The sequence below is a fragment of the Miscanthus floridulus genome, chromosome 1, assembly GCF_019320115.1.
Source record: "Miscanthus floridulus cultivar M001 chromosome 1, ASM1932011v1, whole genome shotgun sequence".
Taxonomy (NCBI): domain Eukaryota; kingdom Viridiplantae; phylum Streptophyta; class Magnoliopsida; order Poales; family Poaceae; genus Miscanthus; species Miscanthus floridulus.
Window position 1 is genome coordinate 64589520 of NC_089580.1, and position 19459 is coordinate 64608978.

A 19459-nucleotide genomic window follows, 5' to 3' on the forward strand; every position below is an offset into this window, starting at 1 on the left:
GGTGTTTGTCTTTCTCCTGTTCTTATGCCTTTTTCTCTCTTTCTTTTTGTTCAGTCCTTCTCTAAGGACCATATCGGCTTCTTCTTCTTGTCGAAAACTAAGAAGGCAGAGCTGGATCTCTGCCATGCCGAGATGGAGACTGAGCGTCAAATGCATCAGAAGGAGGAACAAGGTCTTCATGCCTGGGTTGTTGAGGCCGAGAAGCAGAGGGATGCCGCTATCCAGGAGGCCTTAAAGAATTCGAAGGCCATGAAGAACTTGGAGGCTGTGAAGAAGGAGTGCAACGGTATTGCGGGTTCTTTTTGTTTCCTTCTGCATTCAAACTCTCCTCTCTGCTGACTTGTTGTTTGTTGCCTTGTCCAGCTCTCTAGGTTGAAAAGCAGAAGCTCTCGGAGGGCATTGATGAAATGAAGATTCTTGTTCATACAAGTCACAACAAGGCTGAGGAGGTAATTACTCATGCTAAGGAGGAACTTGCGCTTGCTAAGTTGATTAGGCGTGGAGCTGATAGAGATCTTGTGTAGGCCTAAAAAACTATTGAAGACTTGTCTGGCAAGTTGGCGACGGCTACTAAAAACTGGAAAGCTTTGTGGAAATCCTTTCGTTCAGTAGCCGACGTTCTCCGAACTCCAGCGGATGATGGGCAATCTTGGGCTCAGTTAATTCCTTGAATTTCGACTCGTTTCCAAGAGTTCGTGAAGAGGTGCACCCAACTGTGTACCAAGAATGTCCTGGCCCTGGTCCGGGTTCTTGCTCCAGCGGCTCCTTTGTCCAAGATAGCAGAGGAAGCTGGCAGTCAAGAATACATTGATGTCGTTGAGAGGATGGAGCCTGAGGTTGAAGACTTAGCTAGTAGAATAGTTGATAATCTTAATATTGTTATCTCTTCTCCTGATTATGACGCTTGATGTATTTGACCTTTATTCCCGTGCCTTGTAATATGACATTATACTTCTTTTTGAATGAAGATTTTTTGTTGATGCCTTCTTTGCCTGGATGCCTTGCTTATTCCTTGGGTGATTTGTCCAATTGGTCAGAGTTACTTGACTTGCTGAGTACTTTGTCTTGCCTTCATCTTTGCCTTGTAAACAATTCTGCGCACTATCTTGTCAAACTTTCTTGATTTGTCGAGTACTTTTTTGTCCTATGTAAACAACTCATTATATATATAGATCTTTGTGTTGACAACCTTTCTTGATCTGTTGAGTGCTTGTCTGGCCTTCTTTTGTGCCATGTAAACAACTCGTTATATGTAGATCTTTGTGTTCTTGGGTATCTCCAGTGTAGCCCCCGAGCCTCTTGCTATTTGGAACAAGTAGCTGGAGGGTCTTGTCTTGAAATTGTTGTGGTCTATGCTCAGGCTTAGTTTAAGTCGTTTTGCTTTTTGTTTCGGGTGTTAGCTTGTTAGCTACCCTCATCGGTGGGCTCAAGCATCTTTTCAGCTATTTTGCTCTCGGCCGGGATGCTCAGGCGTATTTTTAGCCATTTTGCATTTTATTTCGGGTGTTAGCTTGTTAGCTACCCTCATGGGTGGGCTCAAGCGTCTTTTCAGCTATTTTGCTCTCGGCCGGGATGCTCAGGCATATTTTCAGCCATTTTGCATTATATTTCGGGTGTTAGCTTGTTAGCTACCCTCATTGGCGGGCTCAAGCGTCTTTTCAGCTATTTTGCTCTCGGCCGGGATGCTCAGGCGTCTTTTTAGCCATTTTGCTTTTTATTTCGGGTGTTAGCTTGTTAGCTACCCTCATCGGCAGGCTCAAGCATCTTTTCAGCTATTTTGCTCTCAGCCGGGATGCTCAGGCGTCTTTTTAGCCATTTTACTTTTTATTTTGGGTGTTAGCTTGTTAGCTACCCTCATCGGCGGGCTCAAGCGTCTTCTCAGCTATTTTGCTCTCGGCCAGGATGCTCAGGCGTCTTTTCAGCCATTTTGCTTTTTATTTCGGGTGTTAGCTTGTTAGCTACCCTCATCGGCTGGCTCAAGCATCTTTTCAGCTATTTTGCTCTTGGCTGGGATGCTTAGGTGTCTTTTCAGCCATTTTGCTTTTTAGAAACAACTCGGGGTAAGCCATGATGAGACATATGTTTGTCGAGAAAGAATCATCTTTATTGATCATTAATATTGATATGTCATAGTGATACATATGTTTTTGGTGGGCGCTATCTTTGTTGATCATGAACGTTGATCTCTCGTGTCTTGTATACATATTTCCCCTTGAGTTGTTTTTATGCGTAGAGTCTTCATAGCTGACTGATGTGCCATGTATTGTTGACTTCTTTTCCATCTTCAGTTATGAGCTTGTATGTGCCCGGTCTGATGACTTTTTTGATGATAAAAGGACCTTCCCATGGACTGAGTAGTTTGTGGCGTCCGTCGATTTTTTGTATTCTTCTTAGTACTAGGTCTCCGACTTGTAATGATCGAGACTAGGTATTCTTGTTGTAGTGGCACCTTAGTCCTTGGAGGTATCTTGCTGATTGTAGGGTAGCATTTATTCTAACTTCTTCTGTACTGTCGAGTTCTAATCTTTTGGTGTGTTCTGCTTCTCCTTCGTCATACTATTCTATCCTTGGTGATGTCCAAATCAAGTCGGTGGGTAGTATGGCTTCTGATCCGTAAACTAGGAAGAAAGGCGAGTATCCGGTGGCTCTGCTTATTTGAGTTCGTAGCCCCCATACTACTTTGGGTAATTCTTCAATCCATTTTGATCCATAGTCTGCTAGCTCTTCATACAGTCTTGGTTTCAATCCGGCTAGTATGAGTCCATTAGCCCTTTCTACCTGTCCGTTGGCTTCTGGATGTGCGACTGAAATCCAGCTAGTATGAGTCCATTAGCCCTTTCTACCTGTCCGTTGGCTTCTGGATGTGCGACTGATGCGTAATCTATGCTGAAGCCACAATCCTGTGCCCAACTTTTGAATTCTGTAGCTGTGAAGGGAGAACCCAAGTCTGTGATGATTCGATTGGGCATGCCAAAGCGGTGCATAATGTCTTGGATGAACTCGACTACTTTGGTTGCGCTATATTTTGCGAGTGGTTTGTATTCGATCCACTTGGTGAACTTGTCAATTGCTACAAAGATGTACTCGAAACCGCCCTTTGCTTTCTTGAGAGGTCCTACTTGATCTAGCCCCTAGCAGGAGAAAGGCCAAGCGGGTGGGATGCAGATGAGGTTGTGGGCTGGCACATGAGCCTATCTTGTGAACATCTGACAACTTTTGCATCTTCTGACGAGTTCTTCTGCGTCTTTCAAAGCGGTTGGCTAGTAGAAACCAGTGCAAAATGCTTTGTCGACTAGTGTTCTTGAAGCGATGTGATTTCCACAGCAACCTGAGTGTATTTCGTCTAGGATTTGTTTGCCTTCTTCAAATGAGACGCATTTTAGGAGTACTCCTGATAATGCGGCTCTTCTGTATAGCTTGTCTCCTACTAGGATGTAATTCTTGCTTCTACAAATGACTCGTGTGGCTTCCTGTTTTTCCGCTGGCAACTTATTCTCTTTGATGTAATCAATAAAAACCTGGGTCCATGAATTGGTGATTACCAAGATCTGAGTGCCTTTGGCTGAGATTTGAGGGGTTATTTCACCGGGTTGTTTGATAGAGGGGGCTGATAACTCCTCTATGAACACATCGGGTGGGACCTCTGCCTTGTCTGATCCAAGCTTGGCAAGGATATCTGCTGCAATGTTGGAATCCCGCAGGACATGTAGAATTTCTAATCCTTGGAAATGTTTTTTGAGTTTTCGGATTTCAGCACAGTAAGCACCCATGTTTTCTTTGGTGCAATCCCAATCTTTGTTGACTTGGTTGATGACTACTGCCGAATCGCCGTATACGACTAATCGCTTGATTCCGAGGGTAATTGCCACTCGTAGCCCATGCATGAGAGCTTCGTATTCTGCTTCATTGTTGGTAGCTTGCCATAATATCTGAAGGACATACTTGAGTTGTTTTCTGTCCAGAGAAATTAGGAGGATGCCTACACCGGCTCCACCTAGCTTGAGTGATCCATCAAAGTACATCTTCGAATGATCAAGGATGGTGCTTGACACGGGTTGTTGAATTTCTGTCCATTCGGCAACAAAATCAGTAAGGGCTTGAGATTTAATTGCTTTCCGTGGGTGAAATCGATGTTGAGAGCACCGAGTTCAACCGCCCACTTGGATATGCGCCCTGTTGCATCTTTGTTGTGTAAGATGTCTCCTAGTGGAAAATCTGTCACCACGGTAATCTTGTGGCTTTCAAAATAGTGACGAAGCTTGCGTGAAGTGATCAGTAGGGCGTATAGTAGTTTTTGCACATGCGGGTACCGGATTTTTGATTCTGACAGTACTTCGCTGATGTAGTATACTAGGCGTTGTACTTTATACACGCGCCCTTCTTCTTCTCTTTCCACTACTATCGCCGTGCTGACTACAGTAGAAGTTGCCGCAATGTATAGCATCATGTCTTCACCTTTCTTTGGAGGTGTGAGGACTGGTGAGGATGTGAGGTATGCCTTAAGTTTCTTGAAAGCTTCATTGGCTTCTTCCGTCCACTCGAACTTGTCTGTCTTCTTTAGTTGTTTAAAGAAAGGTAATCCTTTTTCACCGAGTCTTGAAATGAAACGATTGAGTGTCGCCATGCAGCCTGTTAGTTTTTGTACATCTTTGACGCTTCGAGGAGGGCCTATCTCTGTTATGGCTCGAATTTGCTTGGCGCTTGCTTCGATTCCGCGATGACTGACCAAGAATCCGAGTAGTTGTCCTGAAGGAACTCCGAATACACACTTGTTTGGATTCAATTTCCACCTCCACCTTTTCAGATTCTCGAAGGTTTATTTTATGTCTTCAATCAGTGCATCCAGGTTCTTTGTTTTTACAACCACGTCATCCACATATGCTTCTACGTTTTTGCTGATTTGATCACCAAGGCATGTTTGGATAGCTCTTTGGTAAGTGGCTCTAGCATTCTTGAGTCCAAACGACATGGTCTTGTAGCAGTAGGCGCCGAACGGAGTGATGAAAGATGTCTTGCTTTGGTCCTGTTCTTTTAATGCGATCTGGTGATATCTAGAATAGCAGTCTAGAAAGGATAATAGGGCAGATCCTGCTGTTGAATCAACTATCTGATCAATGCGTGGTAGCCCGAATGGATCTTTCGGGCAGTGTTTGTTGAGATATGTGTAGTCGACACACATGCGCCACTCGTCCGTATTCTTTTTCTGTACTAGAACTGGGTTTGCTAGCCAATCTGGATGAAGGATTTCTCTGATGAATCCGGCTGCCATTAGTTTTGTAATTTCCTTTTTAATTGCTGCCTTCTTGTCAGGAGAGAATTGTCGTAGTCATTGTTTCACAGGCTTGGAGCCTTCATTGATATCAATTCTGTGCTCAGCCAACTCTCTTGGGACCCTTGGCATGTTGGCCGGCTTCCAAGCGAAGATATCTTTGTTGTCCCGAAGAAAGTCGGTGAGCGCAAGTTCCTATTTTGTTGATAGGTGTGCACTGATGGTTGCCGTTTTTGAGGGATCACCAGTGCCCAGATCGATTTGCTCGACGTCGGCTTCTTTTGGTGGTGCTAGGATGCTTGGCTTTTTAGCCGGTATCTCTAGTTCTTCTTGGCTTGTTTCTACGGCAATAGTGGCTATTTCTTTTCTTCCATCGTTCGACTATGCTCTTGCTACAATTTGAATAGCCTAAACATCACAGTCAAATGCACGCTTTAAATCACTCCGAAGAGAAAGAACACCATTAGGCCCTGGCATCTTAAGCAACAGGTATGAATAATGCGGTATTGCCATGAATTTTGTTAGTGCCGGGCGCCCGAGGATCGCGTGATATGATGAATCAAAGTCTGCGACTTCAAACTTGATGAACTCTGTACGGTAGTTCGAGGGAGTTCCAAAGGTAACCGGTAGAGTGATTTGTCCAAGTGGCATTGCTGCCTTGCCAGGTACTATGCCATAAAAAGGTGTGCTTGTTGGTGTGATCATCCCGGCGAGTTGTAGTCCCATCTTCCTTAGAGTTTCTAAAAAATGATGTTGAGTCTGGCTCCTCCGTCGATTAGTACTTTCATAACAGTCATACCGGCAATGGTTGGATCTAGAACCAGTGGGTAATGGCCTACGTTTTCTACGCTGGTCCATTGGTCTTCTCTTGAAAATTGGATTGGATACTCTGACCAATTGAGATATCTTGGTGTAGCAGGTTCTGCTGCCATGATGGTTCATAACGCTAGTTTTTCTTGATGTTTGCTTCTAGAATCTGGAACCCCAGTAAAGATTACTACCACTGTCCCCCTAGATTTTTGGAATCCCTTGTCTTCACGGTTGTCTCCTTTTTTAGATTGTCTTCTTTATTGTTTCCCTTGCTATCTTTTCTAGTGTATCTTTCGTTGAAGGTGTAGCAATTTCTGATGGTGTGCTTTCCATTGGGGTGCAAGGGGCAACGTATGTTCTCAATGTCATCATATCTTCTGGGCTTGGTAAATTTCTTTGATTTGTCAGCCATTGCTACCGTGTTGTCTAGACCACGCTTTCTCTCCTGATGTCTACTGTTTCGAGGAATTTGCCTGTTCGGGTTGTCTCTGTTGTTTCTATTCGGGAATCTTTCTCGTGTCTTCTCCTCTGCAGTAATCATCTTTTCCACTGTTCTTCTGAATTCTTCATTATTTCTTGGGTTTTCTTTGCTGAAGTCTTGAAATTGCCACCTAGCCATGATTCCGTGAGAGAAGGCTTCGATTACTTCTCGTTGTGTGATGTCATGTACTTGAGCTCGTAGTTCGCCAAATCGTCGATAGTAATTTATGAGACTTTCACCTCCTTTTTGCTTGAGTCCTTTTAACTCCGCGTGGGTGATTGGATGTGTAATAATTCCCGCAAAATTTTCACAGAAAGCTCTTTGCAAGTCTTTCCAATTTCTGATTGATCCTAGATTCAATTTGTCAAACCATTGAAGTGGCATGGTTTCTAGGGCCATGGGAAAGAACAAGGTTTTGATGTCATCGTCTCCTCCGACCAATTCAATCAATTGTGAGTAAATCCTAAGCCATTGCTTTGGTTTGGTCTTGCCATCATACTTGGAGTGGTTGGACGGCTTGAACTTGTGAGGTAGTCGTATTGAAGCAAGTCTGTTTGCAAAACAGGGGAATCTATCGTGCGTTCTGGCTTCTGTATACTATGATTCTGCACTCCCTTATTGCCAACTGTCATCTTGGTGAGAGTAGTTCTACGTGGCTGTCCGAGTAGGTGCTTTGCTTCTGGCCTTTCTTGGTTGCTCGACTCGGTTGTTTTGACTGTGATTTCTTCGGCTCTCTCCGTTGTGACTTTCACTTGGTCCAAGTCTTTCGAAAGTGGACTTCCTTTGATTTTGATCTTCTTGTTCATGAGATGTTGCCCTTCCATCGTGCGTCCTAAGGACTGTTGATCGAAGAAAGTCCTGGAGCTATTCTTGTTTTTCATTAGGATATGAGGTCGCCCTGAGTTCTTCTAGTGCTTCTCAGATCTTATCGTAGGGTGTATTCGCTGCTCGTCCTTCTTTGACCTCTCACTCTGATTTTCTTCTATTGTACTCAGCTAGGTCTGACTCATATTTGATCCAAGTGTCCTTTTGCTGCTTAGCACGGCGCTAACATCCTTGTTTCAATTTGTTCTTTCTCTCTCTATCTTGCCTCTGACTCTCAGTCTCACCATCGTGCCCCTGGATAAATGGTGATATGTTGGATTCAGATTCATCTGAAGACCTCACGTCGGGTACTTCTGGGGGATCAATGGTGATCGAGGATGGCGAATGATGAATACTTCTCTAGCGTGAGTTGTTCTGTCATCGTCGTTGATTTTTGTACTGCCAGAGCTGTTGATAACTTCAGTAGAGGTTTCAAGGTCATAGATCGAATCTCCTTCTTGGTAGGGTAGAGTTTTTGTTATCGTATCATCGACTAGTTTGGTGCCATCATCCTCAGGAATGGTACCTGGCCAGTGAACGATGCAGTCTTGAGATGTTATAATTAAAACGAGACCTTCCTGGGCTCCCTTCAGTGGCATTCTAAGCACCGGATCGAGGAATCCTTCGGATCGTGTCTGATAAGACGTTGCCATGTTGTGGAGTCCAAACGGAAGAGGACCTGACTTCTTTGAAGTACTCTGAGTGTACTCCGAGTAGTATTCTTGATAGGTTGACGTCATGTTCTGGAGCTTTGTTAGAAAAGAACTCGGTTTTCTGAAAGAACTTGGATAAGACTTCGTCTCGAAAGCGGAACTTGAGTTTGAATCAGATGCGTGAAGTCACAGAATCCGAGTTGATTTGGATATTACGAGCTGCGCGGATCCTCCGACAAGCTGATCTATCGTTGTCGAAGAAATGGAAAAGTCTTGATGATGATCTAAATCTTCGAGGAGATAGCCTTGGAGCTTGCCATCGTCACCTACCTCGTAGATCCATGAACCGAAGATGAAGGTTGATCCCATCGAGAAGATCATGTTATCGAGGTCCATCGAGCTCTTGGATGCAAAGTCACCGAAAGCCCCTACCTGGCGCACCAGCTGTTGATGTTTGACCACCGATAGCCTGCCATGGGGGTACATGGGGCAGTATGTTCGGGCTTCAGCGTATGCAGAACTCGATGGTTAACGCAAGAGACAGTCGATTTATCCTAGTTTGGGCCCTCGATCGTAGATCGAGTAATAGCCCTACGTCCAGTCGTCGTTAGCCTTTACGTTGGATTGATTGTAAAGTGTTCTGTTGTACAATTATTGTCTGAACTCCTGATCCAAGGAGCCCTGCCCTCCTTTATATAGTTAGGAAGCCAGAGTCCTAGTCGGTTTACAATGAGAGTTCCTAGTAGGATTACAGAATAATAACACTACTAATATTACAGGGGAAGAATCCTAGTTAGGCTAGTTCTTCTCCCTTCCTTGCAGGGTATCCCAGTGGGTCCCGCACCGACACTTATGGTAGGCTTGCTCGGTTTCACTCTTAACCCTTGGAGCAAACCTATATGGTTTAAATTGTTTAGGAGCATGGCACATAGCTTATTTTACAATTGTTCATCTAATATGTGCCAAAGTCTAAATTATAGATAATTTCTCCCTAATAGTACTTTAGAAAATGATTCTTACATTCATGTGATATCATCTTTCAAGTGGTATTTTTATTCTAAAAATCAATGTGCATGTCTCCTACAAATATTTAATACTTGTGTGCACAATTTTAGGAGAGGTTACTCTACAAGTTAAATGCTTTGAGACTAACACTTGTTCAAGTTTATCATGTGTGTAGTAGTCTCTTTGCAAGGAAAATGAAGTCCCCGGAGTTAAGCATCGTACTTCAAATATCTACCACCTATTGCAAGTGGTATAAAAAATTAAATTGGTTTCCACATGTGGTAACATGTGGTATTTCTAAACTGATATTATCATGTCGATTTTACTTTGGTATTTATATGCTTTCTCCATACATTATGTAGATTAAACTCCCTTGAGCATTAATTTACTAATTATGCATAAACTACATTCTCCATCATATGTATGCATATATTTAGGGGGAGCTTAGTCTATATAATGTGAGAGTCAAATTTTGTGACCTATTCCATTACACATACAAAGGATCACAAAGTTTAACCATCCCTTGTGCTACTAATGTCTTCCTTTTGGTGTTTGATTCCAAAAGGGGGGAATTTGTAGGACCAAAAGCAAGCCCGATCATAATAATTTACAAGTGGCAATGGTCCGAGAAAGAGAGGATAGTGGATTATGAAGTTAGGGAAGGCTTAAATCCATAATGCCACATAGGGACATTTGTAAGGGCAAGATAAATTTCCAAAGATATTTACATGTGATATCTCTTAGCATCATATAACATTGCCCTTTGCATTGCATCATAGCAACTAGATAGTTTTTTAAATTCCAAAAATTTATTATTTACTTGTTTTGGTCGTGTTATCATCAATCACCAAAAAGGGGGAGATTGTAAGGAAAATAGGACTCTAGGCTCATTTACTTTGGATTTTGATATTTGATGACCAACACAACCAAATTGGACTAATGAATTTGCAAGTAATTGTTTTGTAGTTCAATAGGATGCAAAACATGACTTGGACTGAAGGAGACGTGATGTTCCGATGATCAACACCTCAAAAAACATGTGAAGATGCATAGAAGACATACAAGGTCAAGCAAAGTCCAAGCACAAAGATTGGAACCAAGCTAGACGCAAGATCGCGAAGAAACGAGCCCGATAGAGGTGACCGGACTCACCGATCAGCGTCCGATCAGGTGCCAGGCAACAACAGGCAGTCGGCTAGCTATGTCTGGACGCTGAGTGAAGTAGTGACCGGACACACCGGTGACACTATTCATCATCACAGAAGTGTTTTCAGCGTGACCGGACGCATCAGACTAGACGACCGGACGCACGAAGTGCAACGTCTGATCGTTTCCAGAGAGGTTCCAGAGCGGCGCTAGCACGACCGAACGCAGTCTGATCGATGATGACCGGACTCAGCCTAGAGTCCAATCAGCGCGCACGCTCAATGATCGGGACGACCGGACGTGTCCGGTCAGGACGTGATCAGCGTCTAGTCAGTAGCAGAAAAGTGGGTTTCGTTTCCCAACGGCTACTTTCTGAGTGGGGCTTATAAATAGACCCCCAACTAACCATTTGAGTAGAGTGGAGCTGAGGAAACATACCAAGGGTGTTGACACACTATTTTAGTGATCTCCACTTGCATAGTGCTTAGTGATTCATTAGGTGATTAGCGTAGGTACTTTGCGAAGTGCTTAGGTTGATTAGACCACCGCTTATGCGCTTGCTCTAGGTTTAGGCCTAGTGTTTAGTGAGGTTTGCATACCTCTTACCACTCGGTGCTTGTGCGCACCATTGTTGTATATCGGATGGGCTTGTAGTCTTGCAAGATCACACTAACCGCGTTTGTGGTGTGGCCACCACCATGTACTAGGAGGGAACAAGGCCTACAGCGGTTCTGCCGGAAGCTTGATAGTGAAGACGGCAGGAAAGCGGTCCAGGAGAGGCTTGCCAGAAGGCACACCAGAGACCCACTTGTATGTGGGAAAGGTCCAGGGCTATCTACGGAGTTACCCGACTGGGAGCTTGGCCCTTGCGAGGGATTCCTAACGAGGGGCTCCAATGAGGACTAGGAAGAAGCTTCCGCGCTTCTTGATACCTTAGTAAAAATATTGGTGTCAGTCGACGGGAGTATGCAAATCTCTACCTTACTTTTTAGCTTCCACATTTACATTGTTTGCATAACTTCTTTTTGTGGTAGAGATAGCAACAAAGTAGCAAAAATGTAATTGCACATTTAAATAGTTTATCTTTCGCATAGGTTTTGCTAAGAATAGAAAAAGAGGTCTGTCGGGTACCATGAAAAGAGGTCCCCTAAACAACAACCAAAAAATCGCTTAGACCCTGTCAAAATCAATGCCAAGAGACAAACTATTGGCTAACCCCCGGCCTTGACCGAGGCCACCCACTCTCCGCCTTGCTCGAGGCCTCACACGAAAGGCCTCAGATGGCCTACCGAATCTCCGCCTCACTTAAGGCCTCACACGAAAGGCCTCGGACAGGGAATCGATTCTCCGTCTCGCCCGAGGGCCCGCGCATAAAGCCTTGGATGAGATGTCGATTCTCCGTCTTGCTCAAGGCCGGCTCAACAATAACCCCATCACCTATGCCTCGACCGATCTCCCCAATAGAGCATCACGTCCAATTAATGTGACCAACCACTCCCGCAACATCACACGGATGATGGCTCAACACAGCAAAGCAGCCGACGAGACGGGAAGTCGCATCAACACCATACCATCCGAGATAGGACAGGACAGGGCATGGGTTACCAGCTGATTGTGCTCGATACTGTGCCCACTGACCTGGCGCCCGCACTGCACTGTGCTACCTAACCCCTACTCCAGGAACAACGCGGCATGGGGAAGTCAAGTCCGGGTCACTATAGCCTCGGAATCAGTGTACAGGACCAACTACTCCCTCCATGCCTCGGCAATCTACTTCAGGGTCTCGACAACCTCGGGATTCATGCCCGCCGAGCCCCCCACGATGACTCAGTCCTAGGGCACCAATTGAGCCTCGGCTCTTTACTGCGGTCAACACACAGCGACCGGCACGTCGCCCACCATGCCCTGCGTCAAGCTATCACTGGAGCTCCCATGTCACACATGATCAGGTGTGACCGGTGCGTCGCCCCAGTGCATCAAGGACAAGGACCGCTTCTGTCAACCATGCTTCCACAGTGACAAGCTACATGGCTCAGAAACGCCACCTCCATTCATAGGAAACCGCGTAGCAGACGTATGTATCACCCCTGTCCTCCCTTCAGCTATAAAAGGGAGGGACCTGGGGCCGTTTCTAGGATGAGCTCACAAGATAGACGAACACGCATAGGAAGAGGAACAGACGAACTCACTCACTCATGCGCAAGCAACACTCTGTAACACACACGCTTCCCCATGGCCTAAGATCAACATCTCAAGCAAGTCACATCGCTCCACAGCAGAGACCTGGGACTAACTCCCTCTCTCGCCCTGCTTGTAACCCCCTACTACAAGCACCTCGGTGCAAGGAATACAAGATCGATCTCTCAGACTAGACGTAGGGCACCTATCGCCTGAACTAGTATAAACCTTGTGTCTCTTTGCATCACCATCCAGGATTAGGGGCACGCAGTACATTTTCACTAGTTGGTTGAGGGCCCGCTGGTCCAAAACACCGACAAGGTCATAGTTTAGAATTAGAGTTTTAAGTTGTCTAATTCACCCTCCCTCTTAGACTGTCACAGTCTCTTTCACGGGTCTCATGTTCAAGGCAACTTTACAAAAAGAAAGAGAGGCATGCTTGATGTGTATTGCTAGTTTCTTTTGCAATTTTCAATTCTATAATTCCTTTTTTATTGGATATTTCAATGAGTGTGAAGGTGGTTCATGCCAGTTGAAATCAACACTGATATTTAGATTTGTTTAGTAATGGAATTTGTAAATTTAGAAAGAGAACTGCTTCGGTACTCCTCCTAAAAATTGCACACATCTTATTCTATAAAATTCCAAAATTTAGGATTTCAATATTTTCCGACCAACAAAAAAATCATTTCTAGATTTTTATACTAGCTCACATTTCTTACGAATATATGAATGCATGATAATATATAAGCAACAAGGTTATAGAGTTGTGGCTATCATTAGTAGTCCACCTATTTTTAAAAGAACAAGAAACATGTCAAGTCCAAAAATCTTCTTTTAACTATCCTATATTTAGTAAGTGATTTGGAAATTTAGCAACCACATATATGGAAAATCTGAATATACAACAGCAAAAAAAGTCAGTCTCATGCCACTATTTTGCCTTTTAGAGAAATCAGACCACTAGAAATCATGTTGTTTTGCTCAAAACATAGCAAGATGGTTCGACAAGTATTTCTTCTTTGGGTCTGCCAGTCCTGAGATGCATAATGCTAAAGTAGAAAAGAATATCCTACTCTATAAGCAAAACCCATGGTTAAGCTGCATTAAGTTTCAAAGTGATTCAATTCCTGTATCAGCATGATGTTCTATGGCATCAAGAGCTCAGCGACTATTATATATGTTATTACTCTGGCTCGGATACTGTTCCTTTTCAGTGGAAATGACCTCAATCCTATACAACCCAAGATACTAACTAATTTAAATCTATGACACAACTTGCTCGAGAAACTCAATGTGTCAGGTTCATAAACCCTGGGGTCCCTCAGGGACCGATTTCCACGCCCGGGCTCGGCCCAGGAAAACAAAATGTAGTTCATGGGCCAGCCCTAAGAGTCCAAAACACAACAGGCCAGAAAGGCAGTCCAGGTCGCCGACCGGAAGGTCTACCCAAAAGAACAAGTGCCCGCTCATCAACTTCCTCGGTCCACCTCTCCGACCGGAAGCACTCGCTTCGGGCACCAGCCACCTCTGAGCGGTCTCTCCAATCGGAAGGCCTGGCCCAAAAATGCTGCTTCCTACTCTGACCCCGCGACTCCGACCCCTACGACCGGGGCCCATGAGAACCCTGCTCACCGCTCTTCTCCGACCGGCGCACTCGGAGCCGACTGGAGCCATCCGACCGGGGGCCCCCCATTCGGAAGGAACCAAAAGACAGTGCGGAGAAAGGCAAGGCAAGGCTCACTAAGTCAAAACCATTGTACCAGGGACCATACCCTACGCGAAACTAGTGCTCTATAGCCACCCTGACACAAACAATATTGTAGGCACCGACATATCCCCCTACAGTATTGTAGGGGCCGCTAAAACTCCCATACGGTAAGCGCTCCACGTGTCTCTGGACATCGATTGCACAGTATGGGCTCCATGATTTGCCATATCGGGTGAACATAGCGTGGCTCCTCACATACCACTAGGCATCAAAAAGTATTTGCAGGTACCAGGCGTCCATCCTTCCTGAAGAAGATAGCTTGACCTCCTGTGCAGTATCTGACATTCTACTAGCAACATCAACAGTGTTGGGGGTGCCTACCACTATCCAATCTTCATCAGCGTGGGCAACAAGGCTTAGAAACATACGTACTCTCTCCCTCTCACCTGTAAAGCCATCCCCTTTATCTATAAAAGGGGATGTCGCTCCCTCCAACCTAGGGGGCTGACTTCTTCAAGCTCAGACTCACTAGATCGATAGTTCACAAACCCTTAAGCACACGCTCGAATACCTAGCTCAGTAGCAAAGTTCCTAGTCACTCTCGACCCTTCCGGTCGGAGCCGATCAGGACCTCTTATACACCCCATCTTTCTCCCTCTCGTTTGTAACCCCACTACAGACTTCGAGCAACTGGGCTCGGGAATAAAGTCGCCGACCGACCCAAACTAGGACGTAGGGCATGTTGCCTGAACCAGTATAAATCCTATGTCATTGAGTGCTAGGCCACCTCCGATCACAACGTACAGCAAAACTACAAATATTTACTAGTTGGTCACTTTCTGTACCAACAGTTGGCGTCGTCCGTGAGGAAGACGCTGTACGTTCAACACTTTTTGGTCATCGAATGACCCATTTTTCCGCCACCCCCACCGTGGCTGGCTCAGGTGATACGATTCGCTTCGGCTCATTGGAATTTCCCGCACTCTCACCTGACGGAGTGTGGGTTCCACCCGCCTTTGAGCCATCCCAGGCCTTCCTCTTCGGAAGCCTAGACCTCATCGCCGACCGACTCGGCGTACTCCACCTCCGCGAGAAGGCTCGTGACCCGGCACCCATCGAAGGGACGTCCTCCATCGACTCTGGGACGTGCGACTTCGATGACGCAGCATCTGTACTTCATTCTGAGCAAACTCTCTGCTCAAACCCCACTGTGAGTAATATACACGCTGTTATGTACTCACTATTCTCTATCTTCCGCCGATTACCTAGCGGAACCCCGTTGTCTCTAACGCAACCACCGTATGGCTAGTTCCCCTACGGCCTTGCGTCTTCCATGGACGCATACACCCGGGGACTCCAAAAGGTGCTGGCGCCGCACCCTCTCATGTCTAAGTTCGTGGGGATGACGAGCTATGCTCTCACCTATTTCCTCGACATCATGGATGACGACGTCGGGAGTGACGGCTCCAGCATCGGTGACATGGCGCCTAGCCACCATCGGTCCCGGGTAGGCCCGTCCTATGGGGGGCAGCCTATGCGATGCCCATGGCCCATGAGGCTGGGGGCCCATGACTGCCTGGCTCAGCACCGTGCTGCTGCTGCTCACCATTTAGTACTTCAAGCGGCCCCGTCCGGTGTACATCGTCGAGTTCACGTGCTACAAGCCCGAGGACGTCTGGCCCATGTTCCTGTATATACGTAATACATGCCAGGACGATGAGCGCCATTAGCCCATCAGTGCCTCGGGCATGTCTGGCTCAGCCTTGAAGGCTCGAACACTTCCAGCCCCGTGCCGTCAAAGTGCCGAGGCGGCCCTTAGCGAGCGCCGCGACGAGCTCAGAGTCTCGGACGTCCCTCCAGCGTGGCCTGCGGTGCGGCATCCATCTTCACAGCAACGGCAAGTCGGCAAAGGTATCAGGCCTCTTAAATAAACAAATCAATTTGATTGTAGTTCAGTAGTACTTTAGTGTACAGATCAATACCTTCTTACGGGGATAGGGCTAGGCTTTAGGGATTTGATTTGTAATTCAATATTTTTTTATCATGTTAGATGTTGCCAAAGAAACATAAGTCTGGTGCTCAAAAAAGGAAAGAAAGAAAACAAGAACTTCAATCTAGAGAATCGCAAAAGGGTGCGTTGCATAGGTTTTTTCCAACATCAAGAAATGCTGAAGTCAGTCAAGATCAGGGGCAGGAACTTGATCAACCAATAATCACACAAGCTGATGGCAATGATGGTGGTACAAACGAGTAGATTTTAGATGCACAAGCTGATGCCAATGAAGGTGCTACAGGGGAGGAAAATTTAGATGTGCAAGCTGATGCTAATGAAGGTGCTGCAGGGGAGGAAAATTTAGATGTGCAAGCTGATGCTAATGAGGACATTTTGGGATCAGGTGAAAATTTGCAGCCTTCGGATGATACAGAAAAATTATATATTGATGAACAATCAATGTTGACTATCTTTGATCCTAGGACATGGGAAAATCTTACCAATATCAAAAGAGATATCTTAATTGAGAAAGGGCCTGTGAGAGAGATGGATTTACAATTTCCTAGTGATCCCAGTAATAAGGCGTTTTTCATATGCTTACTACTCCAAAAAGTTAACTAATGGAGAGGTTGTTGACAGGAAGTGGCTAGTTTACTGTAAACATGTGGACAAGGTCTTTTGTTTTTGTTGCAAGCTATTCAAATCAAATCAGAACAATTCTTTGTTAGCAAATGATGGAGTGAGGGATTGGAAGCATTTGAGTGAGAAACTAAAACAACATGAGAACAGTGTGGAGCATCTGATAAACATGAATACATGGAATGATCTTCGGATTAGATTGAGCAAAAATAAAACAATTGAGGATGAAATGCAGCGGGAAATTGCAAAAGAGAAGGAGCGTTGGAGACAAGTTTTGGTAAGAATAGTTTCTGCTGTGAAGTTTCTTGCTAAACAAAATCTTGCCTTCCGAGGAACAAATGCAAAACTTTATCAATCAAATAATGGTAATTTTCTAGCCACAGTGGAAATGATTGCTGAATTTGATCCTATCATGCAAGAACATATTAGGCGCATTCAAAATAATGAAATCTATCATCATTATCTTGGCCCTAGGATATAGAATGAGTTAATTGCTATGCTTGCTGATGCTGTGAAAAAACATATCTTAAAGATCATAAAAGATGCCAAGTACTTCTCTGTTATCTTGGATTGTACCCCAGATGTGAGTCATGAAGAACAAATGACACTAATTGTGCGGTGTGTTAATATGTCAAGTGCCATTCCAAGAGTAGAGGAATTTTTTCTAGAGTTCTTAAAGGTTGATGACACATCAGGATTGGGGCTTTTTAATGTACTATTGGATGCATTGCAGTCTCTTGATTTGAACATTGATGATGTGAGAGGTCAAGGGTATGATAATGGTTCCAACATGAAGGGAAAACATCAAGGTGTGCAGGCACGTGTCCTTGAAATTAATCCAAGAGCATTGTATATGCCATGTGCATGTCATAGTCTGAACCTTGTTCTTTGTGATATGGCAAAATCCTATAGAAAAGCTATTACTTTTTTTGGTGTCATACAACGGATATATGCATTGTTTGCACAATCTACTAAAAAGTGGAAAATTTTGACCGATCATATTGAGAGGTTCACTGTCAAACCCTTGTCTGATACTCATTGGGAGAGTCAAATAAAGAGTGTGAAACCTATCAGGTATTAAGCTTCTCAAATAAGATCAGCTCTGAAGGAGGTGGAAAGAACTTGTATCGAGGACCCAAAATCGGTGAGTGAAGCTGGATCATTGGTAACCACTATTGAGAATTTTGAATTTTTAGTTGGTATGGTTATTTGGGAAGATATTTTATCTGTTATCAACATGGTGAGCAAAAAGTTGTAGTCTCCAATTGTGTGCTTGGATAGTACTTTGAAACAGATAGAAGGGGTCATATCATATTTTAAGAAGTATAGAGACATAGGCTTAAGTGCAAGTATTGAGACTGCAAAATCCATTGCATCTAGTTTGGATGTGGAGCCAACATTTCCTACAAAACATAAAGGTAAAAGGAAGAAGCAATTTGATGAACAAGATGATGAAACTGAAGAATTACAACGGTCAGCTATAGATGACTTCAATGATGACTACTTCCTAGTTATTGTTGATTATGCAATTATTTCATTGACTAGTCGATTTGATCAGCTAAAGGAATTTGAGAAAATATTTGGTTTCTTATTCAATTCAGAAAATCTAAAGTCCTTGGATCATAGTGATCTATGAGACTGTTGCACAACTTTTGTGAATACTTTTTCTCATGACAACAAGTCTGATGTTGAGTTAGATGATTTGTTCTCTGAGTTGAAAGTGTTGCAAGTAACTTTGCCAGATCAGTTGATGTCAGCATATGAGATTCTTCACTTTGTTAAAGTTGCAGATTGCTATCCAAATGCCTCTATTGCATATTGGATTCTGTTAACTATTCCAGTGACAGTAGCATCAGCTGAAAGAAGCTTCTCCAAATTGAAGCTACTGAAAAATTGTTTGAGGTCAACTATGCTACAAGAAAGATTAAATGGCTTGGCTATGTGCAGCATTGAGAAGGATATTTTAGATACAATTGATCTTGAAAGTGTTCTTGAAGATTTTGCATCAAGAAATGCTCGAAGACGCTTTTTTAAAAAGCACTGAAGCACCATAGTTTTATTTGAGGTAACCATCATAGTTATTTTGCCATTTTTTATCTTCTTTGATGTACTGTTACCTTTTCAAAAAGAATTAAATATATGCTACAAGTTATATACTTTAATCATCCTATTCAAATATTACATTGCCAGGCCCTTAGTGTCTTACTGGCCCAAGGGCCCATGAAATTTGTGGGACGGCCCTGGTCCTAGGAGTACGCCGTGGCAGACGCCCTGGAACAGCCACTAGGGGTAACGGAGTCCTTCCAGACCCATGCCCCGCCGGGCCCACACGCGGAGACCCCCGAGCTCACATGTGAGCATGGGGAGGATCTACGATGATAGTGGCCGCATCAGCCACCAACTGCACCAGCGCGCTCGGTGTGCCACACTGCACCCTGTGTGCATAGACCAACAAACGACGCTCAGGGTCACGCCCGTCAGCCCCAGTGCAACGCCCCGATTCGGGGGACCAATCCCCTGCAGTTCACTTGGACCAGTCAGAACATTGTCGCCGCGGCAATGCTCCTGCGCAGCCTATCTGAGCCGATCAACCCTCGCGAACAAGCGATCCACCGGAACCTCCAGGCACTGGTGGAGACCGCCGCCATTCAACAAGCGGAGTGCTTCGTATCGCGACGCCGACTCGCGACCTCGCTCCCCGTCCGAGGAA

At 44.8% G+C, this 19459-nt stretch overlaps 1 protein-coding gene across 1 annotated transcript; it reads left to right on the plus strand.

The window, feature by feature from the left end:
* Positions 1-132: 132 nt before the first annotated feature.
* LOC136458002 (uncharacterized) lies at positions 133-18385 on the plus strand. Its single transcript, XM_066458013.1, has 5 exons — positions 133-286; positions 16412-16647; positions 16805-17112; positions 17254-17566; positions 18044-18385. The coding sequence occupies exons 1-5, from the start codon at positions 133-135 to the stop codon at positions 18383-18385; spliced, it is 1353 nt and encodes a 450-aa protein (XP_066314110.1).
* The last annotated feature ends 1074 nt before the right edge of the window (positions 18386-19459 follow it).